The sequence below is a fragment of the Somniosus microcephalus genome, chromosome 11 (assembly GCF_052327205.1).
Source record: "Somniosus microcephalus isolate GS21.2 chromosome 11, FLI_Smic_1.0, whole genome shotgun sequence".
NCBI lineage: Eukaryota > Metazoa > Chordata > Chondrichthyes > Squaliformes > Somniosidae > Somniosus > Somniosus microcephalus.
Genome location: NC_140997.1, coordinates 199,549,020 through 199,574,845, shown reverse-complemented (window position 1 = coordinate 199,574,845; position 25,826 = coordinate 199,549,020). Strand labels below are relative to the sequence as shown.

General features: G+C 45.1%; 1 protein-coding gene across 2 annotated transcripts in view; it reads right to left on the bottom strand.

Moving 5' to 3' along the window:
* Nucleotides 1–7,253: 7,253 nt before the first annotated feature.
* Nucleotides 7,254–25,826, bottom strand: part of LOC147111113 (FYVE, RhoGEF and PH domain-containing protein 3-like) — a 316,038-nt gene continuing 297,465 nt past the window's right edge. Inside the window, exons 18-19 of one of the 2 annotated variants that reach the window (XM_086001672.1) lie at nt 19,654–19,794; nt 7,254–8,159 (exon numbers count right to left, since the gene is read on the bottom strand). In XM_086001672.1, the coding sequence (XP_085857798.1) occupies nt 7,938–8,159; nt 19,654–19,794 (363 nt within the window). In that variant the 3' untranslated portion in view covers nt 7,254–7,937. The other variant, XM_086001673.1, reaches the window with a different exon arrangement.

The following is a 25,826-nucleotide window of genomic DNA, read 5'->3' as shown; positions in this document are numbered from 1 at the left end:
TTGCAAGAGAACAGCTGGAGGATTTTGGGCTTTCATTGTTTTGCAACAGATTCTCTAATCTAGTAAAACATGTGTTTTATCTTGTTTACGTTTAATCATACTTCTTAATAAACCCGATTCATAGTTTGCAGCCTGATATATGGTCTGGCAGAATGTTATATGCTCATTCATTAGAGGGGACAGGAGCGTGCAATTCATATTTTCAGTATGCACCTCACTGCTAAGATCTTTTTTCTATGTCTCCCCATGCTGCATATTTTATACATACTTCCTCCTCCCCCTTTCTCTCTTTTTTGTGTCTCATTCTCCTTTTCCTCCCCTCTCCCATGGAGACCTGGATCCAGACTAGGGGCTCTGAACCTCTGGTAGCTGGAGAAGTTTCCTGCCCCAGGGGCCTTGCTGTTGTTTATGTTCTCTTTATGCTCTTTCTTAGTGAAATTTAACACTCAGCTTTTTGCAGAGCTTCATCAACTTGGCCCAGAGTTATCTGATCCCCGAAGGAGGGCATTTGCTGGGATCTTCACGACCTACTTATCCCCGCAAGCATCAGCTGCACCTCTGACACCTTGGCGTGGTGGGGTACATATATAAAATTATAAATACAACCCAATTTAAAAAAAATGTACTTTTGGGACATGACATTGTAATATCACCATTGTTTTCATTATAGAAAAATTATTTTGCAGAGCTACCCTGAGTAGCTGTGCACAAATACATCAATCTAACACCGGTCACCTCAACGATACAGATTCACCTGTTCATCTCAGTAAAAAAGCAATTCACAGTGACCTATTAGAGTTTCTGAGGTTTCACTCAGTTGTTTGCTTTTAATTTTAGGGATGTATTGAAATTGGTTAGCCTTCTCGAAGACATTTATAGAATCTTAGGTGAAGGGTCGTCGACTTGAAACGTTGACTCTGTTTCTCTCTCCACAGATGCTACCTGACCTGCTGAGTATTCCCAGCATGTTCTGTTTTTATTATAGAATTTTAGAACCTTACAGCACAGGAGGAGGCCATTTGGCCCATCGTGCCTGTGCTGGCTCTTTGAAAGAGCTGTCCAATTAGTCCCACCCCCTGCTCTTTCCCAGTACAGGTACACTATCCCTTATCCGAAAGCCTTGGGACCAGCTGAGTTTCGGTTTTCGGAATTTTTCGGATTTCAGAAGGTATTATTATAAGACTGGGAAATTTGTATTTAATATAAATTGTAAAAGTTCAGGCTACCTCTTGCGACTGTTCCGTGTCTCATTCCCCTTCCTGCTTCTCTGGAAAGCTGGATATCGGCTGACTCCTACTAAGCTGGCCCGCAAATCAGGTCGGGGGTCGGGGGGGAGAAAAGAATATCGGACGGGCCGCGGTTCAGGTCGGGGGGGTCTGGGGGGGGGTCCAGGGGGGAGGGTCGGGGTCGGGGGGGGGTCCGGGGTTGGGGGGGTCCGGAGGGGGGGGGTGTGGGTCGGGGGGAGAAAAGAATATCGGACGGGCCGCGGTTCGGGTCGGGTCGGGAGAAAAGAATATCGGTCGGGTCGGGGCGGGGGGAGAAAAGAATATCGGACGAGCCGCGGTTCAGGTCGGGTCGGGAGAAAAGAATATCGGACGGGCCGCGGTTCGGTTCAGGTCGGGTCGGGGGGAGAAAAGAATATCGGACGTGCCGCTGTATTGTTGGGTTCACTCTCCCGGTACCTCCTTCACACTGCCCGGCTCGGCCTGCAATCTCCTGCCCAGGAGGGAACTCTGTGACCCTCTGCCCTGCTCAGCGTAAGTCGTGCGCCACTCTGGTCATGTCGTGCGCACGACTTACGCTGAACAAAAAAACTTTCAGTTTTTAGAGGTTTTCAGTTTTCGGAAGTTCGGATAAAGGATAGTCTACCTGTAGCCCTGCAATTTTCTCCCCATAATCATTTTCCACAAATAGAATTCTCCATGCTTCTTTTTGAAAAACTAAATTGAGTTTATATAATGATGTAATTTAAATAAAACATGTATTAAGACAGCTTAAAAAATGAATGTTTAAAAATTTATGCAATGACATTCTTTCAAGTGCCATAAAATACAGTTCACAAAAAAATCTTACCTTAAATTTATGCTGTATATAAAAAATGTTAGTATAGGCCATACATCAGACACAGCTGGAATGCTGAAATCAGAATGTTTTCAGGGTGTTAGCTACACCACAGTATAATGTGCATCAGAGGCTACAAGTTAAATCTAAAATTACTAGAATCAACTGTGCAGAATAGGTGCCAATGGCTATTTGATATGCCAGCCAGCTCAGGAATGCATCAAGTTTTGTCCATGTTCATCATGTGCATTAGGGAAAAGTTAATAAACTGGCCCATATCTATAGACAGTTTAATTTTTATCATTTGTGTTTCCAGTTTTAATGGTGCTACTTGTGAACTTTTGGCAAGTTTACAAATAGTTCTTTACAATTTATAAACCCCAGAAAAACAATTTGAGGTTAGGGAAGACAAGTGTGCATGTGTACACGTTATATAAGTATTAAATAAACTAGGTTGGATGTCAAGAGGTAATTCTTTTCATAGAGCCAGCGACCTATGGAACAAGTTGTCGGCCCGTGCAGCGAGTAGAAATTCACTGCACAGGTATAAAAGGGAGCTGGACAAGTTCCTAATTTGATGGAGTATTGGGGGATGTCACTGCGTTCTCCTGGAATTTTTGATCACCTTCAGAGATCAGAGAGGAATTTCTCCCCCCTAAATTGGCCCAAGGATTTTTTTTCTCTTTTTTGGCCTCCTCCTGAAGATTCCATTGCTGACTGGTTGGGGAAGTGGGACAAAGGAAATGGGGGTTATGGTGTGCAGAAGTTTCATCTTTTCCTACCTGTTTTCATATATGATCGTGCACTGTCAAAATTTATTAAAGTAAATCATCAGGGATTCAACTTTTAGCTGAACTCTGTCATTGACTAAATAATAGATTTCTCCAGTGTCATGGAGGTTCCATTGTACATTGACAAGTTAGGAGTATCAGGCAATACTCACCACTCGCTAGGATGGGTGCAGCTGCAACACTCAAGAAGCAGTCCATTTGACAGGCGCCTTGCCACTCAACTCAATAGCCACCCCTGCATCAGCTGCACACTGTGGCTGCAGTATATATTATGTACAGGATGTACTGCAGAAACTTTCCAAGCTTACTTTGGTAGCAGCTCAGCTCCGCTCCCTCTGATATTTACCACCAAGTAGGACGAGAGCAGAAATGTTATTGGAACACCATCACCTTCAAATCCCCTTCCAAGTATCACACCATTCTTACTTGGACATATATTAGTTTCTTAAACATTGTTGTGCCAATATCCTAGAATTCCCTACCTAACACCATCACAGGAACACCATTAGCACAAGAACCAAAGCAGTTCTAAGAGAAGGCCCATCACTACATTCTCAGGGCAACTAGGAATGGGCAATAAATGTGGCCTTGACACTGAGAATAAAATAATAAAATACAAATGTAACACGTTGCCTGGATAAGTCAAACAAAATGTATACTGGATTTCCAATTGACCACTTCATCCAAATGTAACATGTAAAGTTCTAATTTGCCTTATTTGACAACAGTAGTCATGATATTATTACATGAATTTTCTTCATTGAATGCATCCAATTAATGCATGGTCCGTCGAGTACTTGGATTCACCTTGAGAGTGTTGGCTACTTTGATCCAGTATAACCCTTTGGTGAGGCAAAATTTGGAACACTATGTGCAATTATAGGCTCCCAACTGTCAAAAAAACATTCAGACAAAAGCAGTATGAGGCAAGATGGACAAAACTTGCCATTAAATAAAGAACAATTGAGAGAGGACATGACTCATCACTTCAAAACATGAAAGTCAAGGATTCTTTAGATTTAAGCAGATTATGTTTAATTTAAACAGTGACTGCAGAAATAGAACAAATGAACAGAACTGGTAAATCTTAAGCGAGACTAGAAATAAGTAGAAATTCTGTTTCCCTTCTCCCTTATGAAGTTTTATCAAAAGCATTCAATATCATGATTTAAAAAAAAATAATTGAAGTAAACCATATGAAATTCAACCAGGAAAAAGCTGGCGATGTAACAGATTTTAAGCAAGTGTTGGGGCAGGGAAAGGGCAGGAAAGAACAAAAAGCAAAGTCTGTGATAGGGTGGAAGGCAGCAGAGATTGAGACATTAAGAGATGGTAATGGGACAAGAAACATAAGATGGCTCTAGATGAAGTGTAAATGGCACTGGCAGAATGAAAGACAGCTGCCACGTGGGCAGCCCTTCCCCTTCGCCCGGCACCTTCCCGTGCAGGCGCAGGAGATGCAACACATGTCCTTTTACCTCCACCTTTCCCACTGTCCAGGTGAAACAGCAATTTACTTGTACTTCTTGCAATTTAGTATACTGTATTTGCTGCTCACGATGCGGTCTCCTCTACATTGGGGAGACCGCTTTGCGGAACACCTCCGTTCAGTCCGTAAGTGTGACCCCGAGCTTCCGGTCGCCTGTCACTTTAATTCTCCGCTCCACTCAGACCTCACCGACCTCGGCCTCTTACACTGTTCCAATGAAACTCAATGTAAACTCGAGGAACAGCACCTCATCTTTCGATTAGGCACTTTACAGCCTTCTGGATTCAACATAGAGTTCAGCAATTTCAGGCCGTAACCTCTGCCCCATACCCCCTTTTTTTCCCATTTATTTCATTTTTTTAATTTTTTTCTCTCTCCCACATGGCAGCTGTCTTTCATTCTGCCAGTGCCATTTACACTTCATCTAGAGCCATCTTTTGTTTCTTATCTTGTCCCATTACCATCTCCTTTTGCCTTGCACCATCTTTTAATCTCTCCTGCCTTCCATCCTATCACAGACCTTCCCTTTTGTTCTTTCCTTCCCCTCCCCCCTTTCCCTGCCCCAACACTTGCTTAAAATCTGTTACATCTCCAGCTTTTTCCAGTTCTAACGAAGGGTCATCGACCTGAAACGTTAACTGTTTCTCTCTCCACAGATGCTGCCAGACCTGCTGAGTATTTCCAGCATTTTCAGCATCTGCAGTATTTTGCTTTTGTGTTGAAATTCAACCAGCTGAGTTGAAAATGTAGATTCTAATATTAAATTGTTGCTTTGAAGTTTTCGCTTGATTGTCTTCACGTTAGTGAAAAAAAAGGTTATGTTTTTACACTTTTAGCTTTGGGTATTTATTTTCATCAAAAGATAAAGTAGTTTGGGAAAGTCAGTGACAGTGCAAATTGTACTTGGTCTATTAGAAAATGAGACTTGCTATACCAAATGGTCTTTTCCTACTTTATATTCCGGTTTTTAAAATTATTCAGGGAAAACTGAATCATTATTTTAGTCTTTTAAGTGTGCTGGTCTTGGGCTAGTGTGTACTGAAGAACTAATGTTTATTAAATCCAAAGCAGTTGTACAAAAAATTGCATGCACCATAAAAAGTGACAAGGAATTTTACAGAGAACAAATCTGGGCAAGAAAAACATAAAACCAGTACTGTATTTTCAAATGCCCTAGTTACATATGCAGGTTTTGCACCAGAGCGAAGATATAGTTCACAGCATTCCAACACAATAGGTACAACATAACACTGCCACATCTGGCACTGTAGCAATGTTTGGAATAGTTACTCCAGCATTATTAATAACATGTCAGCTGCAATCCCAGTCTAACAGGTGGGAAAAAAGCTGCTGCACTGCCTTGGACTGAAAACAGTTGACTATTCTGTTGGTTCTGTTATGATTAGAAATGTAATTAGCAAAGACCAGTGAGCAGAACTCCATAGGTGTTTGAGTATCCATATACCTACCCCCACAGCCAACCCTAATGAGAGCAAGTAGCATTATCACTGTTCACCTCCACCACTTTTAAACATGTCCCGAATACTGTATCACTTGGTGCAGGGGTATTTAACCTGTTGTCCTAGGGCCACATTTGTACTTATTTATTGGTTTGCAGTGTTTCAATTTTGTGGGCCTGGAGTTTTGGAAAGGGCTGTTTTTAGCACGTTGTCGGGCAAATCCTAATATTAGTCATAGATTTTGATGGTCTGATGAGAGCTAAGTATATTAATGGGAATGTGGATTTAGATTTTGTGTGTGGCCCGATGTTCTATGGCGCACACCCATGCAGCCCACGCTTGGCCACCCCTGACTTAGTGCAGGAATAGTGCGACATAACGTGTGGAACATAAAACCTGCATAGTCAGAGGAATTATCTAATTATCAGCAGGTAATTCTCTCGCTGAACATTTCAAACACATTTTCCCCTTTCCACACCTTTTGTTTTAAAATAAAAAAAGACGCATTCCTGCCAGGAATTTATTACTTGTGCCCTAGAGACTCAGTTGGCTAATTAATGAAATAAAATCTAAGATGGTTGTAGTTAAGGAAGTCTGTCATAAGCTTTTAAATAATGCCATTTACCTATTTTTTTATCTCCCCATATATCGTGCACCAGTTTGCAACTGAAGTGATGGTAGTGTGGCAAATGTATCCTGGGATTCTGTTGATTGCACCTACAACCAGGTGCTAGAATGTGCCCAAAAGTATTACATAGAATTTGCAGCACAGAAACAGGCCATTCGGCCCAACAGGTCTATGCCGGTGTTTATGCTCCACACAAGCCTCCTTCCACTCTAGCATGACAAACTGTCCTTTAATTTTTTCTCCATGTAGGGAAGCTCATATTTTAAACTCTGTGCCAGCTTCACAGGAAATCATTACTATTTAAGAAATAGCGAAGAGCAATGTTCTTTCTGAACATAAGAAATAGGAGGAGTAGGCCATACGGCCCCTCGAGCCTGCTTCGCCATTCAATAAGATCATGGCTGATCTTCTACCTCAACTCCACTTTCCCGTCCTATCCCCATAACGCTCGATTCCCTTAATGTCCAAAAATCTATCGATCTCAGTCTTGAATATCTTTGGTAGAGAGTCCTAAAGATTCACAACTCTCTGAGTGAAGAAATTTCTCATCTCAGTCCTAAATGGCCAACCCCTTATCCTGAGACTATGCCCCCTAGTTCTGGACTCTCCAGCCAGGGGAATCAGCCTCTCAGCATCTACCCTGTCAAGCCCTCTCAGAATTTTATACGTTTCAATGAGACTGAAGCCTCAACCCAGTTGATTTCCCTTCTTCAAATCCTTCGAATTGGCTATTGCCCAGACACAGAATGCCTGGGATTTTGGATAATTCTCACTTAATGCAGAATAGTCTGATGTGGTTGACTTCAGCTTGTCTAAGAGTGCAATAATGGTGAAAATCAGGAATGTTTATTTAAAAGCACAATACATAAATAAGTGAAATTGACATACAGATTTCAGGTTCGGGTTTCTCCACCACAGAAGCTATAGGAAGCATAAATTTGCAAATTGTACAGCATTTTCCTGCCTTTTGTTAACAGTACAGAACATGAGAGAAGAAAATCCATTTAGCATTTTTACTTCTGAAGAAATTAATTACATCACCAAATGCCAAATAGGACAAAGAGCACTGTGTGTTTAAGGAATTGAATACAGACAATTGATAGACCGGAAGTGGCCAGCCACAGGCATTCACAAGTTTTAACTTAACAACATACATTTAACTAATGAATTACTATACATGTTGCACAGAGGGATTGCAAGTACTGGTGTTAAACACATTTACACAGAAACCGTACTGCACAGGACTGGAATGGAATCAATAAAGTGATTAATTTGTAAATTACTACACTTTTTCTGATGTGCTTAGGTTCCTCAGTAGCATTAATTGTTGAAGACCAAAAACACACAAAACACTTAAATCTGATACTGATGTATGTAGATATAGCTGAATTTTAAACATCTTCCTCAAAATGAAAGTGCCCTCGCTGTTTAATTCAAGTATGGCAAATACACCTCACACCATAGACAGTCAGCTTGGTTTCATTTGTTGCTAATTTGGCCACCAGTTTTTATTCTACCGAGTTGCTTGGTTTTTCTTCGACTTCACCCTTGGCAGTTTTTGAAATGATGTCAATCCATTTTTTCTGAATCTCTTCATCATCTGCACTAAAATAAAAGATCTGTTGGGATTGCCTCAGCTTGAAAGCATGCTTCTTCTCAATCATATCAACAGGACTGGGAAGTTCGATTTCATAGCCAGGCAGTGGGATAGTACGGGCATTTTTTCCATCCTGCAAAGAAACTTCCCAGTATTAGTACATGAATTACTAATTCAAGGAACCGAACAGATAAAATGAAGCTTTATCACACTGTCTCCATCTATCAATACACTTTTAAGTTCAATACACAGCAATTCAAATCCATCTCATAGTGTCCCATCCAGAAAAATTTAACTTGGACGCGTAAACAAAGCCTCTGATATACACAGTGTGTACACGCCGAATTTCAGCATGGAGAATGCAAAGTTTAATTTCGTTTCAGAAATTCTAGTGGCAGTTATCATTTCAAGTCAAAGGTTTCTAAATTCTCAACTGCAGTCAGAAACAGAAAACAATGTCACAGTAAAGTCACCGCATTTATTTCAAAAGCATTGCAATTCATTTAAGATTCTTTAACCTTTTGAAGATGGTAGCATTCTGCTTCAAAACAAAAGACTACATTTTAAGATTTTTCAGAAAACAGTGAATTATTCTATAACTAAACAGGTTTGCTTGAGGGTACTCAAGAATGATCAGTAAAGCTGCTTCTACAGGTGTTACAAAATGTGAGGTAAAATGTGAACTTTGAAAGCTGCAAAAACATTCTGTGCTCAACAGGTTACATATGCAGCATGAAATGTAGATGATTTCACATGTAAGTGAATCAGATGTAAGCAAATGTTTTTCCAAGTCCCCCATTTGCCACCTATAAAATAATTCATTGGCACAAGTTTCATGCAGATTTCAGAAACAAACAGGCATAGAATTTCACAATGCTCGCAAATGAGGTGAGATTCATCGAGTGCCCTGTACCCGGAATGAGGTGCAAACCTCTGCTTCCTCAAGCACTGTGGCACCGCCTCCCACATCTTGCTAAAAATGCACATGTAACAAAGTGTGAATCTCTGCAACTTATGCTTTATCCTTTGTTTCAAGCAGCAAGACATGGAAAAGCCGAGAATTACCTGTGACGACTTATTTTCAATGCTTTTTTGTAATGCTGCATAGATGTTAAACAAGATGGTAAGCATCTTTGTACAGTAAACACAATTTTCTGCTACTCATATACACTGTCATAATACATTAGCTGCCACATTTGTCTGCAAAGAACAGCGACTGCACTTCAAAAGTAAAATGCTTTGGGCCACTCTGAGGAGATGAAAAGTGCTATTATAAATGTAAGTTCTAAAGCATGGCTTCCTGCACAGCTTTGCAGCTTTTATTTTCTTTATTTGATGCATTCTAGAAATGAGACTTATACTTCACCACATTCTGACATTGCCAATTGTTTATTCTTCATTTCTATTCATTTGGTCATTATATATAGGTCCTCAAAATTAAATATAAATATATTCTTCTAGGTCCTAAATAATCATTGGCTGCCACTCAGCCAATATCAGCACAACTGGGAGAGTCAGCACCATCTACTGTATCTGGACATTCACTATTATTTTTTTTAAACTTCCAATGCAATTCTACAGATTCAAAATTGAAAGCAGAACAGAGCAACTCTTTTTTTAAAAAACACTACATCTGTGAGCTTTAAAGGCAAAGTCTGAATGTGTCTGAATCACAGGGACTGCCACTCCTTAAGTGAATTCCGTATTCCTTCAGCAAACTGGTTTTGATCATTTCCAATTTCCTTGTAGACTTTAGAGACGGATTATTTCCCCATGGACTGGAAAGATTACTTAGACACACATCAGTTTCAGACTACATCGTGACAATATGGTATGCAGTCAAAATGGAGACATTGGGCTCAATGTCGCAATGGTATTATAAAAATAATCTGTACCCACAGGTTGCAACAGCTCCACAGAATCTGCTGAAAGTATTGGTGACTATTATTTACACATCTGAGCACCATGAATTATTAGCTGGCGTACAGCAAACCTGTGGTAGAAGTCAAAAGGCTTTTTGTGTATAGTATTCGAAGAGTATAGCTGACAGTGACTGTAACATAGGCTTATGTCTAATGAAATTGATGGTGGCAGTTAACGAGAGCACTGAAAGACCAGGTGAATTTGCGGTGGGTACCAACAGTCAAGAAAGAGTTATGCATGTTCTATGAGCTCAACCCTCACTCCACAGTATAGGCTGACACTCCAGTGCAACAGTAAGGGCTTGCTGCTGACTGATAGAGGATGCTGCTTTTTGGATGAGATATTAAACTGTGGCACATCTGCCAGTTCTGGTCTTTCTGGGGGTAACTTTCAATTTTGGCAGGGGCAAAAAACTGGCAGCGTTGGATCGGCCACCTGTTACACACCACACACGATCTTCCTTTCCATTGATTTCAACTGCAAAGAAAATTGAGCGGGATAGCAAAATACTGCAGATGCTGGAAATCCGAAATAACAACAGAAAATGCTGGAAAAACTCAGCAGGCCAGGCAACATCCGTGGAGAGAAATTAGAAAATCGAGCGGGTTGTACAACTGGCAGCCAATGCATTGCCGCCAGTTTTCTATGCCCCCTCCATATCTCTATTCAAAGAAGTGCAGGAAGTTCTCCCGGTGACTCAGCTAACATTCCTCCCTCATCCAGTAACAGCCCTGGATGTTCTGGTACACTTTCTACAAAGGTACAACAGTCAAGTCACCATAGGTCATTCTAATGTTCTTTCTACTAGCTGGACCATGAATACCATTGGGAGAGGCCGAAAAGAACATAAGAATATAAGACGTAGGCGCAGTAGGAGGTCATTTGGCCCCTCGAGCCTGCTCCGCCATTCAATAAGATCATGGCTGATCTAATCTTGGATCAACTCCACTTCCCTGCCCGCTCCCCATAACCCTCGACTCCCTTATCATTTAAAAATCTGTCTATCTCCACCTTAAATATATTTAATGACCCAGCATCCACAGCTCTCTGGGGAAGAGAATTCCAAAGATTCATGACCCTCAGAAGAAATTCCTCCTCATTTCCATTTTAAATGGGTGCCCCCTTATTCTGAAACTATGCCCCCTAGTTCTAGATTACCCCACGAGGGGAAACATCCTCTCTGCATCTACCCTGTCAAGCCCCCTCAGAATCTTATATGTTTCAATAAGATCCCCTCTCATTCTTCTAAACTCCAGTGAGTATAGGCCCAACCTGCTCAACCTTTCTTCATAAGACAACCCTTTCATCTCCGGAATCAACCTCGTGAACCTTCTCTGAACTGCCTCCAATGCAAATATATCCTTCCTTAAATAAGGAGACCAAAACTGCACGCAGTACTCCAGGTGTGGTCTCACCAATGCCCTGTACAGTTGTAACAGGACTTCCCTACTTTTATACTCCATTCCCTTTGCAATAAAGGCCAACATTCCATTTGCCTTCCTAATTACTTGCTGTACCTATGTGCTAACTTTTTGTGATTCATGTACAAGGACTCCCAGATCCCTCTGTACTTCAACATTTTGTAATCTCTCCCCATTTAAATAATAGTTTGCTTTTTTTATTTTTCCCGAGTGGATAACCTCACATTTTCCCACATTATACTCCATCTGCCAGATTTTTGCCCACTCATTTAGCCTATCTATATCCCTTTGGCGATTCTTTGCGTCCTCCACACAATTTGTTTTCCCACCTATCTTTGTATCATCAGCAAATTTGGCTACATTACACTCGGTCCCTTCATCCAAGTCATTAATATAGATTGTAAATAGTTGAGGCCCCAGCACTGATCCCTGCGGCACCCCACTAATTACAGTTTGTCAACCTGAAAATGACCCATTTATCCCAACTCTCTGTTTTCTGTTAGTTAGCCAATCCTCTATCAATGCTAGTATATCACCCCCAACCCCATGAGCGCTTATCTTGTGTAGTAACCTTTTATGTGGCAACTTATCGAATGCCTTCTGGAAATCCAAATACATGACATCTACTGGTTCCCCTTTATCCACCCTGCTCGTTACATCCTCAAAGAACTCCAGAAAATTTGTCAAACATGATTTCCCTTTCATAAAACTATGCTGACTCAAATGACTATATTATGATTTTCTAAATGTCCTGCTACCACTTCCTTAATGATGGACTCCAGCATTTTCCCAATGACAGATGTTAGGCTAACTGGTCGATAGTTGCCAGCTTTCTGTCTCCCTCCTTTCTTAAATAGGGGCGTTACATTTGCGGTTTTCCAGTCTGCTGGGACCTCTCCAGAATCCAGGGAATTTTGGTAGATTACAACCAATGCATCCACTATCTCTGCAGCCACCTCTTTTAAGACCCTAGGATGCAGGCCATCAGGTCCAGAGGACATGGATTTACAAAAGGTAAATCGTGCTTGACTAATCTACTGGAATTTTTTGAGGATGTAACTGGTAAAATAGATAAGGGAGAACCAGTGGATGTGGTGTATTTGGACTTTCAGAAGGCTTTCGATAAGGTCCCGCATAAGAGATTAGCATGTAAAGTTAAGGCACATGGGATTGGAGGCAAGGTATTGACTTGGATAGAGAACTGGTTGGCAGACAGAAAGCACAGAGTTGGAATAAACGGGTCTTTTTCCGAGTGGCAGGCAGTGACTAGTGGGGTACCGCAGGGATCGGTTCTAGGACCCCAGCTATTCACAATATATATTAATGATCTAGACGAGGGAACTAGATGTAATATCTCCAAGTTTGCAGACGACACAAAGCTGGGTGGGCGTGTGTGCTGTGAGGAGGATGCCGAGAAACTCCAGTATGATTTGGACAGGTTGGGTGATTGGGCAGAAGCATGGCAGATGCAATATAACGTGGATAAATGCGAGGTTACCCACTTTGGTGTCAAAAACAGGAAGGCAGATTATCTGAATGGCAATAGATTGGGAGAAAGGGAAGTGCAACGAGACCTGGGTGTCCTTGTGCACCAGTCGCTGAAGGTAAGCATGCAGGTGCAACAGGCGGTTAAGAAGGCAAATGGTATGTTGGCCTTCGTAGCGAGGGGATTAGAGTACAGGAACAAGGATGTCTTGCTGCAGTTGTACAGGGCCTTGGTGAGACCACATCTTGAGTATTGTGTGCAGTTTTGGTCGCCTTATCTGAGGAAGGATGTTCTTGCCATGGAGGGAGTGCAGCGAATATTCACCAGACTGATACCTGGGATGGCAGGAATGACGTATGAGGAGAGATTGGGTCGATTGGGCTTATACTTGCTGGAGTTTAGAAGAATGAGAGGGGATCTCATTGAAATTTATAAAATTCTAACAGGACTAGACAGACTAGATGCAGGAAGGATGTTCCCGATGGCCAGGGAGTCCAGAACCAGGGGTCACAGTCTAAGGATAAGGGGTAAGCCATTTAGGACAGAGATGAGGAGGAATTTCTTCACCCAGAGAGTGGTGAACCTGTGGAATTCTCTACCACAGAAGGCAGTAGAGGCCAATTCATTAAATATATTCAAGAAGGAGTTAGATATATTTCTTAAGGCTAAAGGGATCAAGGGATATGGAGAGAAGGCAGGGACAGGGTACTGAATTTGGATGATCAGCCATGATCTCATTGAATGGCGGAGCAGGCTCGAGGGGCCAAATGGCCTACTCCTTCTCCTTTCTTCTATGTTTCTATGACTTGTCCACCTTTAGTCCCATTAGCTTGCCTAGTGCTTTTTCTCTAGTGATAATGATTGTTTTAAGTCCCCCCCCCCCCCACCCCAGTAGCCCCCTGATTATCCATTATTGGGATGTCTTTAGTGTCTTCTACCGTGAAGACCGATACAAAATATTTGTTCAAGTCTCCGCCAGTTCTGTTTCCCTTTATTAATTCCCCAGACTCATCCTCTAGGGGACCAACGTTTACTTTAGCTACTGTCTTTGGGAAAGAGAGAAAACAAAGTACTACAAAATGAGGGAAAAGAGGAATCCATTTAATTAACACTAACTAATTATTTTACACAAGTTATGTGACACAGTGGAGCAGCATATTGGAGCTCCAGCACAATGTTCCACAGAGTAGAAGGATGTCACCTCTCCCCTCTTGCTTCTGATCTCTGCTATGCTGCTATGAAGAAATGCCAAAGACCAGGCACCTTTCTGCAGGGGGGTGGGAAGTTAGAACAGTAATTGCCAGGTCACTGTAACATGTCTCCTAGCTAACAGCTCATCACCATTAGCACTCGTCATCTGTCTGCCCCCTGAACGACAGATGCTGCATACCCAGAAAAAAAACCAGAGGAGGATAACAGGAAAGAGGGTAAAGAAAAAGCAAAATACTGTAGATGCTGGAAATCTGAAATAAAATCAGCCATTTCTGCTTTTATTATATTAGGAAAGAGGGTAACTCGGCCTCAAAAAAATATTTACTTTGGCCAGAGAGCACAGCAAACAATTTCACGGAATGAAGAAGGAAAATGACCACTTCCAAAATAAGCAAGAAAACAACTTGAACACATTTGGATTTATTCGCTTATTTCAGACAGTACTTGAAACCAGAAGAGAGCAGGGAGAGGGAAATCGACAGCAGCAGATGGATTTTCCAACTCAAAGCTCTGTCTTTGCTGCAGTTAAGATCAGAATCTCCTCTTAAAAAGTAGCTAAATCCCTTGACCTAATTCTGTATTCAACTTGATGAAGCTTATGTAAAGTGTAAAGTCTGTGGGTTGTGCAGTTAATAAATACACAGACTTCAGAAGTAACAAACAAACAGGTCTTTACTATTCGAAGGTCCGGGCGAATCTGCCCCAGAAATCCTGCTACAACACTTATATACTGGTGTGGTCACTATCGGTATTACAGTATACAGAAGCCAAACAAATAGTGCCACACCTAAAGTAGTTCCCTTAAAGGTGAACGGTTACATTCAATAGTTCCCTTAAAGGTAGACGGGTACATACACTACAATCCTCCCTTTTTAGCTTATTACTTACAGAGTCCCCGTTAAACATACATATCTTCAACTTCCTATAAAACAAATTACAGCTATAATCTCGGTGGAATCAATGTCATATAAAACAATTTACAAATATAATCTCGGTGGAAACAGTTCACAGGTTCCGTCTCTGCGGAAACAGTTCATAGATTCAGTCTCTGATCTTGACTCGTTCCGAACAACATTTCTTTGGGGTAGCCGGTTCACCTGGCTAGCGTGACTCCTCCATAGCCTTTTTCTTGACGTAGCAGCTTGAACTTCCGTCCTGTTGAACCAGCAGTGCGGACTTTGACAACCAACTGGCTGTCTTGACATTTACCAGTTTTTCAACTAATTTAGCTCCTTTCGTAATGTCCCGCCTGGAATGGTAGAAGTGCTAATATTTTAGACAGTTATTATCTTCTGCTTCTTCTTTTTCTTTTCTGCCTTTTTGAAACTCTCGGAGCTCCTTTCTCGGCTGCCAGCTGTAGCGCCACCAACTCTCTATGTTCCTTAGACCTTAAGTGCTTCATCCGGATTTCAGCACTTTGAGAGTTTTCGTCACAAGCTGGGCAGACCACATCCTCATAATATTCAGTGTCACTCAACAGGTCATGGTAATATTCAGGTTCGTCCTGAGTTAGGCCAGCGAGAGAGACTTCTTCTTCCTCCTCACCCGTCTGGACATTAGCTGACGGTGGTTCCTTCCCTAAACATCTTTCTTGAAAAGCCTTCTTCATGCATTCATATTCATCCCGCTCTTCCTGGGTTATCTGCCATTCCTTCACGACGGACCTCATTTGTGAGTTCAATACCTTCCTTTCCACCGGTAATTGCGTTATCAGGCTATTTAACCCTTCTACTGAAGTAACGGTTTCCACCTTCTTCTGTTCACCTTGACGTGATTCAACGTACTTTTGGCATCCTTGTAAAATTTGTGTTGCCACCTCAGCTATCTCCGTGACTTTTGAGAGCTCCGAACTCGTTCCCCCTGAAGATTGAAGCTCGTGTTCAGATTGTTCCCCTTGTAGAGTCTTGTCCTTCAGCATATGAAGGAGTTGGCCGACCGTTAACTCTTCCCTGGGAACACGGTGGATCAGAGTCTTCTCCATTTCATCCACCTCTTTCTCCAATACTTCCACCTTACGTTCCTCTTGAACTTTGGCTTTCAGCGCTCGGAAAAGTTGCGCCCTGATGCTCTCTAGTTCATGTTCAGGGACCATTCTTACAGTGTCCTGTTCTTCCACTGCAAGGATTCCCAGTTGAATCTGTTCTTCAAGTTGTTGAACCTCAGACATTGCCGCCTCATATTTGTCTTGGGTGTCCTTCAATGTTTTTATAAGTTCTTGGACATCCTGTCTTTCATGCTCTGCCATGATTTTCACCTCTAATTGCTCATCTATGGATGGAGCTTCTATCGATGAGTCTGTCTTGGCCTTGAGCTCATCAAGAATTTCCTGCAGCCTTTGGACTTCTTGCTCATGTTCAACCTTTAGTTGTTCATATGCTTCTACTGAAACTAGCTTTTCGGAGGCTGCCGAGTTAACCCCCTTCTGAATTGTAGCCTGGGCCTGTTCATACTGTTCTTTCAACTTCTCACACTCTGCTTGTAAGGAGTCGTAAAGAAGAACTGGAATAAAATCCTGGCTCCCTGAAGATTCCTCTTCCTTTGGTTCATTCTGTAAATATTCTAGTTCCTGAACAGCATCAGGGGAATGTGATTGGTATTTGACCATGATGGCTCTATGGTCGCTCTCTGCTTGAGCTAGCTGTCTCTGTAGTCTTTCCAGGTTCCCCCATTCAGTGTCCCAGAACTTTTCCATATTTTTCATCTCCTGTACGAGACGACCACTCAACTGTTCTAATTGTTGTCGTACTTTGACATAAGTTTGCGTCCGAGCTCGGTGTTCTTCCGTCATGGATGAATCCTTTGCTTGAACAGGCTCAGAATTCTCTGTCAACCTGGAGTTCTGCTCTGCAGCTTTATTCTTCTTGGTACCATAAGTCCTTCTGCCTGTCTTCGTTTTCGACTTGGTCTTATCATCATCCATTTCAGAATCTGAGCTAATAGCTTGCACCGAGTCCTCCCTCATTATGGCTTTTAGGTAATGCCATTCCATGTCTATTTTCTTAATCCACTCCCGTCCTAGAAGTGGTGGTCCTCCCTCAGGTAATACGTACAAGCTCATTCTTGGGTGTTCTTTACCCCGATCTCTCACCTTGACTCTTATTTTCCCCACGGGGTATACGTTATGCCCCGTGTATGTCTGTAATACGAACTTGGTATTTCTTAAAGGTATGTGAGAGAATAGCCGGTGGTAGTCCCTTCGGTTGATGACTGATAGAGCTGATCCAGTGTCCAGCTCCATTCTTATCTGGACCCCAGCTATTTTTAGTATGACCCAGATGGCCTGTAGATCCGTTTCTTTACCCACATTGTGGATTCTCAGACTACCCAGCTCCTGGTTGTTTGGGTCTGAGTCTGAATTCTGTTCGTCTGAACTCTTCTCAGCCACCTTGTGTACCTTGTTGTACTTTTCTGGTGGTGGCTTCCTTTGATTATTGATCTTTTTCCCGGACCGGCATACCTTCGCGATGTGACCCAGTTTGCCACATTTCCTACACTCTTGGTTCTTAAACCAGCATTGATTCTGGTCATGCGTTGTCTTCCCACAACGGTAGCATTTTGTTGTGCTTGAAGTAATTTGGTCCACCCCGAGTGCCGCCGCCTTTAGTTGCATTTCCGCCGTTCCTTTCGCTGCGGCTTCGTGCGATGCAGCTATAAGGACAGCCCTGTCCAGTGTGAGGTCGTTCTCTTCCAGTAGTCGCTTCTGCGTCCCTTCTTTGGACAATCCGCATACGAACTTGTCCCGCAGCGCTTCTGTCAGATTCCCTCTGAACTGGCAGTATTTCGCTAGCCTACGCAGTTCGACCAAGTATTCCGCATTGCTTTCGTCTTTCTTCTGCGTTCTTGCGTAGAATTTGAATCGTTCAGCCAGCATCAGCGGTGTGGGGTTCAAGTGGTCCTTCAGCACAGCCACAATCTCTTCGAAGGTCTGATCCGCTGGTTTATTTGGTGCTATTAGATGCTTCAAGAGCCCGTATGTTTTTGCCCCCATCGAGTTTAGCAATGTTATCGCCTTGTCGTCTTCCTCTATTTTGTTGGCTTCGCAATAGATCTCTATGCGTTCCACGTACGTGGCCCAGTCTTCTATTTCAGAATTAAAGTCGTTAATATTCCCTTGCTTAGGCATCTTTCTTCCCTTGGGAGCAGCACCAGTATTTCTTATTTATTTATTTGTTTCTAAGATGGCGGTTTTCCCGCGAAATCGGCGGTTTCCCGCTCTTTCCTTCTCTCCCCGCCCACTTCAATGGCGGTATGTCAATCAAGATGGCGGTTTTCCCGCGAAAATGGCGGTTTCCCGCTCTTCCTTTCTCGCCCCGCCCACTTCAATGGCGGTTTCCCGCTTCTGGCGTCTTCTCCGCCTAATGGCGGCTTCCCGCGTTTCTTCCCGGTGGAAGGGGTACGCTTCCCCCTCAGCGGACAGGTTCAGCCGCTGGCTGGCTACCGCACAGCTCCCCTTACTCGGCTATGTCTTTTCCTCCCGCCCGCACGGCTCTACCGGCGCTGGGTACACCCCGTTAGCGGAGGACAGTTCAGCCGCTGGACTGGCTCTCGCGCAGTCTCTCTCTCCGTACCCGGCTCTGTCTCTCTCACCCGCACGTTCGATGCTACCGGCCCTGGGTACCCCGTTGGTGGAGAACAGCTCACCGCTGGACTGGCTCTCGCGCAGTCTCTCACCCCGTTTTCGGCTGTGTCTCTCACCCACTCCCGCACGTTCGGTTTTGCCGGCTCTGAGTACCCCATTGGTGGAGAACAGCTCAGCCGCTGGACCGGCTCCTCGCAGTCTCTCTCTCCGCACCCGGCTCTCACCCGCACGGTTCCCGTTCGCCTCCCCAGCCCTTTCGCAGACCGGTGTTTCCCTCCCCGGCTGCGGCTGGGTTTCTCTTCCCGCGCCTACTCGCAGGCTCAGCGCTTCGTGGCTGCGGTCGCTGCCCCGATTGTCCCGCTGATCGCGGTCCGGCTGTCACCCGACGCCGTTGGACCCGACTTTTGGCCGGCACAGCTCCCCCTCGACCGAGGTCGAGTGCTCTGCCCTTATCCTCCGGATGCTTCTACACCTTCCCCTACTCACAGTCTCTTCGGCCGCCTTGTTTCTTGCTGGTCGGCTCACTCCGCACCGTGGCAGAAGGGTAGTCAGTGCCTGTTGCTGATACAGCTTTTGTTGTTAGTCTTCCTGCTTTCTGTTGTTGCAGCCTCGTGTTTTCTTTTGGTAGCACGACGAGGGCGGTTGTCTCTCTTCGACGCTCTTCGTTGCTTATGGTAATCTTGCCGCAGGGTACGATCGGACTCGTCGCCACTGTAAAGTCTGTGGGTTGTGCAGTTAATAAATACACAGACTTCAGAAGTAACAAACAAACAGGTCTTTACTATTCGAAGGTCCGGGCGAATCTGCCCCAGAAATCCTGCTACAACACTTATATACTGGTGTGGTCACTATCGGTATTACAGTATACAGAAGCCAAACAAATAGTGCCACACCTAAAGTAGTTCCCTTAAAGGTGAACGGTTACATTCAATAGTTCCCTTAAAGGTAGACAGGTACATACACTACATAAAGCTGTACTGAGTGAACAGGTGAAACTCATTCTTACCTGACTGCTTATGTGCAAATACAGAACCAGGGGATCGCTTTTGGGAATAGCTACCCACGCCTTGTGCCAGGGTTTTCCCTTTTCCATAAAACTTAAGTTGCTGCAGAAAACACTGTTGTCACTTGTCAGTGAGCTTGGTCTCTGTTGTAGAAATAAGAACAAACATGCAAGTAAATGTGCCAGTGAAAAAAAAAAATTCTGTAATATCCTTTCACTGGTGATACTGTACCACACTTCCCATGAAACTTCAATGCAAAAAGTAGCAAGCATGTACTTATCACTTATCCATTTGAACTCTATCCTGCGGTCGAGAGAGGTGGTGGTGAGGTTGAGCTGGGTGTTGTCGGTGTACATGTGGACCCTGATGTTGTGTTTTCAGATGATGTTGCTGAGGGCTAGCATGTACATGAGAAATAGGAGGGGGTCAAAAATAGATCCTTGGTCCAGAGGTAATGGTGTGTGAGTGGGAAGAGAAGCCATTGCAGGTGAAATATACAGCTATTATATTCACTCCCAGCCTGCACCATCTCTAGAAACAGAACTATCAAACGCTTTTATCATAGCAAAATACTGCGGATGCTGGAAATCCGAAATAACAACAGAAAATGCTGGAAAAACTCAGCAGGCCAGGCAACATCCGTGGAGAGAGAAATAGAGTCAATGTTTCAGGTCAAAACCCTTTGTCGAGACTGAAAAAGCACAGGAAATGAAACAAATTAAAAGGCCAGTTTGGAGGCTGGGAGAGAATAAAATAGAAGAGAAGAGACATTAAGAGGTATTCAAAACGAGACAAGATGGTGACAGGACTAGTGGAGACAAAAGGCGGCTCCAGATTAGGTGTGAAATGCACTGGCAGAATGGGAGACAGCTGCCGGGGAAGGGGGGGCCAAAACAAAGGTGCGGATAAAAAATATAAGTAAAAATGTAATAGGGACCGAGGTTATGATCTGAAATTGTTGAACTCAATATTAAGTCCGGAAGGCTGTAAAGTGCCTAATTGGAAGATGAGGTGCTGTTCCTCGAGCTTACACTGAGCTTCCGTGGAACAATGCAAAAGCCAGAGTATGGCGAGGTCTGAGTGGGAATGGGGCGGTGAATTAAAATAACAGGCGACCGGAAGCTCGGGGTCATCCTTACGGACTGAACGGAGAGCGCGAGCCTGGGGGAGGGCGAGGGCGCGAGCCTGGGGGAGGGCGAGGGCGCGAGTCTGGGGGAGGGCGAGGGCGAGAGCCTGGGGGAGGGCGAGGGCGAGAGCCTGGGGGAGGGCGAGGGCGAGAGCCTGGGGGAGGGCGAGGGCGAGAGCCTGGGGGAGGGCGAACGAGAGCCTGGGGGAGAGCGAGAAAGAGACTGGGGGAGAGCGAGAAAGAGACTGGGGGAGAGCGAGAAAGAGACTGGGGAGAGCGAGAAAGAGACTGGGGGAGAGCGAGAAAGAGACTGGGGGAGAGCGAGAAAGAGACTGGGGGAGAGCGAGAAAGAGACTGGGGGAGAGCGAGAAAGAGACTGGGGGAGAGCGAGAAAGAGACTGGGGGAGAGCGAGAAAGAGACTGGGGGAGAGCGAGAAAGAGACTGGGGGAGAGCGAGAAAGAGACTGGGGGAGAGCGAGAAAGAGACTGGGGGAGAGCGAGAAAGAGACTGGGGGAGAGCGAGAAAGAGACTGGGGGAGAGCGAGAAAGAGACTGGGGGAGAGCGAGAAAGAGACTGGGGGAGAGCGAGAAAGAGACTGGGGGAGAGCGAGAAAGAGACTGGGGGAGAGCGAGAAAGAGACTGGGGGAGAGCGAGAAAGAGACTGGGGGAGAGCGAGAAAGAGACTGGGGGAGAGCGAGAAAGAGACTGGGGGAGAACGAGAGAGAGACTGGGGAGAGCGAGAAAGAGACTGGGGGAGAGCGAGAAAGAGACTGGGGGAGAGCGAGAGAGAGACGGGGGAGTGAGAGAATAAACTGGGTGGAGAAAGAGAGACGGGGAGAGAGAGAGAGAGGGGGTCAGGGAGGGGTGAAGATCCAAACGCGTGTAGTCCATTCCCGGGTCTGAGCGGCGGCCGCACTTTGCAACAACACAGGTGGAGGCGCAGCACATGTACAATGGCCGCTGGAAGGAGGCTAAAGCAAACAAGTTTTAGGCCTCCAGTTAAACAAAAATGAGAATTTTGTTTTTAAATTCAGAAAATTGTTTAAAGCTGGAAAAAATATGGGAATGTGATGTTGAATGTCCTGCAGTAAGTTCCAGTTAAATTTTGCCAGGTGTCGTCCCCTTTTTGAAAGAATCTGTTCGGGTTATTTAATCATGTTATGAGAGAGGGAAAAAGTTTATGCCCCTGTTTGTACCTCAGAGTCTGTGAGAGACAGAGGAAATGGCAGCAGAAAAAGAGGAAACAACTTCTCCAAAACGGATCCCAACTCATCGCCAAGGCTGGGGATAGATAACCTCACCGCCTTCTTAGGAAGTTTAACCACTTTATTCACTTTCTTATTTGAGTTCCGTTTGGAATTAGAGTTTATTGTCTTATTTTTTGTTGTATGTTTAATGACAGTGTTGAAAAGGGAGAGAGAAACGTGGAGCAACTTCTGTCAAAGCTGCAACGAGACTTCAAAGAATTTAAAGATTTTTAATGAACTTTTCACAAAAAGTGTGTTAAAAACACTTTTTTTCTCCTAAGTTTCAAATACGATTTTGGAAGAAACAGAAACAAAAATCAACTTTCCCCTCATCTAAACAAGTTTCAACCAGATCTTGAATCCAAACGCTTTTAAAGAGGTTCTGAAATGCTTAAAACATTTTAAAATTGAAATTTCTCAATATTTGATTTTGAATTTAAAACAGTAAATGCTAGAAATACTCAGCAGGCCAGGCAGCATCTGTGGAGAGAGTCCATTCCCGGGTCTGAGCGGCGGCCGCACTTTGCAACAACACAGGTGGAGGCGCAGCACATGTACAATGGCCGCTGGAAGGAGGCTAAAGCAAACAAGTTTTAGGCCTCCAATTAAACAAAAATGAGAATTTTGTTTTTAAATTCAGAAAATTGTTTAAAGCTTCAGGTCGATGACCCTTCGTCAGAACTGGAAAAAGTTGGAGATGGAACAGGTTTTTAAGCAAGTGTAGGGGTAGGGAAAGGGGGAGGGGGAGGAAAGAACAAAAGGGAAGGTCTGTGATAGGATGGAAGGCAGGAGAGATTAAGAGACAAAAGGGATGATGGTGCAAGGCAAAAGGAGATGGTAATGGGACAAGTTAAGAAACAAAAGATGGTTCTGTGTGTGGAACAGCGAGTGCGGCGGGTTTAAAAGGAGCAGCGAGGCGAGGCCCGACCAGAGCGGACCTGTGTGTGGAACAGCGAGCGCGGCGGGTTTAAAAGGAGCAGCGAGGCGAGGCCCGACCAGAGCGGACCTGTGTGTGGAACAGCGAGCGCGGCGGGTTTAAAAGGAGCAGCGAGGCGAGGCCCGACCAGAGCGGACCTGTGTGTGGAACAGCGAGCGCGGCGGGTTTAAAAGGAGCAGCGAGGCGAGGCCCGACCAGAGCGGACCTGTGTGTGGAACAGCGAGCGCGGCGGGTTTAAAAGGAGCAGCGAGGCGAGGCCCGACTAGAGCGGACCTGTGTGTGGAACAGCGAGCGCGGCGGGTTTAAAAGGAGCAGCGAGGCGAGGCCCGACCAGAGCGGACCTGTGTGTGGAACAGCGAGCGCGGCGGGTTTAAAAGGAGCAGCGAGGCGAGGCATACCAATTCATCAGTGGGGGAGAGAGGTAAAAAGTAATGAAAGTCTGACGTCACCAGGAAGCAGGTAAGTGATTGGTTGGTGAGTATTTCTCTCTTTTTTAAACTTTAACTCTGTGGGTTGTAGTTACTAAGGTCTCTGGTGTAGCGGGGATTGTTGGTAAACCATTTAACTGTAGTGTAATTAGTGGGATTGATTGATTTAATTTAAATTCAATTAATTAAAGGGTAAGTCATGTCAGGACAGCCCGGCCACGTGATATGCTCCTCCTGCGATATGTGGGAACTCAGGAACACTTTCTGTATCCCTGAAAACTACATGTGCAGGAAGTGTATCCAGCTGCAGCTACTGACAGACCGCATTGCGGCACTGGAGCTGCGACTGGATGCATACTGGAGCATTCGCGATGCTCAGGACATCGTGAATAGCACGTTTACAGAGTTGGACACACCGCAGGTACAGGTTGCACAGTAAGAAAGGGAATGGGTGACCAACAGGCGAAGTACTAGGCGCAGGCAGGTAGTGCAGGGGTCCCCTGCGGACATCCCCCTCTCAAATAGATACACCACTTTGAGTGCTGTTGGGGGGGATGGCTTATCAGAGGAAAGCAGCAGCAGCCAACTTCCTGGCACCAGGGGTGGCTCTGCAGCACAGCACGGGAGGAAAAAGAGTGGGAGAGCTATAGTAATAGGGGATTCTATTGTAAGGGGAATAGATAGGCGTTTCTGCGGCCGCAAACGAAACTCCGGGATGGTGTGTTGCCTCCCTGGTGCAAGGGTCAAGGATGTCTCAGAGCGGCTGCAGAACATCTTGGAAGGGGAGGGTGAACAGCCAGTTGTGTGGTGCATATAGGCACCAACGATATAGGTAAAAAGCGGGATGAGGTCCTAAAAGCGGAATATAGGGAGTTAGGAGGTAAATTAAAAAATAGGACCTCAAAAGGTAGTAATCTCAGGATTGCTACCAGTGCCACGTACTTGTCAGAGTAGAAATAGAAGGATATTTCAGATGAATACGTGGCTAGAGGAATGGAGCAATGGGGAGGGACTCAAGTTCCTGGGACATTGGAACCGGTTCTGGGGGAGGTGGGACCAGTTCAAACCGGATGGTCTGCATCTGGACAGGGCTGGAACTGATATCCTAGGGGGAGTGTTTGCTAGTGCTCTGGGGGAGGGTTTAAACTAAAATGGCAGGGGGTTGGGAACCTGAGCAGGGAGACAGAGGAAAGGGAAACAAGGATAAAAGCAAAAGATAGGAAGGAGAAAAACAAAAGTGGCAGTCAGAGAAATCAGCGGTTTAAATCAAAAGTGGCCAAGGTAAATAATAATTCTAATAGGTCTAAGAGCGTTAAAAAAACAAGCCTGAAGGCTTTGGCCTAGAAATTGAGTTTGCGCTGCGCCGGGGCTTAACGCCGGAAATTTAGCGCCGGTGCTAAGTCGCGCTGTGCGCGCCAAAAATTCAGTAGCGCCGCGCCCAAACGGCTGCCGGCGCTACTGAAGGCTGTTTGCGCCTGAAAACTGGCGCTACGCACCGCATTGCGGCGCTATTCCGGCGCTGCGGCGCCCGATGCGGTGCGGCAGGCTCGGGAAGTGCAGGCCTCCTCCTTCAGTTAAGGAGGAGCTGCCTGCACCCGCCCGCTGGCCGGTTAAATCACCACAAAAATGAGCCCGGCACCTCGGGGAAGTGCCGGGCTCGCAGCCGAGAAGCATCTGTTCCGCGGGGGGGGGGGGGGGGGGGTGGGGGAGTCCGGGGAGGGAGGTGCGGGCAGGCGGCCGGCGGGAAAGCGGCCGGCCGCCGCTCCACCTTTATGCGCCGGCGCAAAGTCGTGTAAGACTCTGTTGCCAGAGTCTTAGTTGCGGCTGCCACGGGCGAGGCGGCCGCAACTGAATTTCGGCGCTGGGGCCCGTCACCACGGCAACCGGGACGCTGCGCACACCGATGACGTCATCGGTGCTGGCGCAGCGCTACCGGTGCAACGCCGATGTTGGGCCCTAGTCAATTTCAAAACCGGCTGTAAGTCCAGCGCAATGCCCTCTAGCGCCGCAAAATGGGCGCTAAGCCCACTCAATTTCTAGGCCTTTGTGTCTTAATGCGAGGAACATTCGTAATAAGGTGGATGAATTGGCTGCGCAAATGGAGGTAAACGAATATGATTTGGTTGGGATTACGGAAACGTGGCCCAAGGATGGCCAAGGCTGGGAACTCAACATCCAGGGGTATTCGATGTTCAGGAAAGATAGGCAAAAATGAAAGGGAGGTGGGGTAGCATTACTGGTTATAGAAGGGATTAACACAATTGTAATGAAGGATATTAGCTCTGATGATGCGGAATCTGTATGGGTAGAATTGAGAAATACTAAGGGGAAGAAAACGTTAGTGGGAGTGGTATATAGACCTCCAAACAGTAAGACGGAGGTTGGGGATGGCATTAAAAGGGAAAGTAAAGAAGCGTGCAATAAGGGCACAGCAGT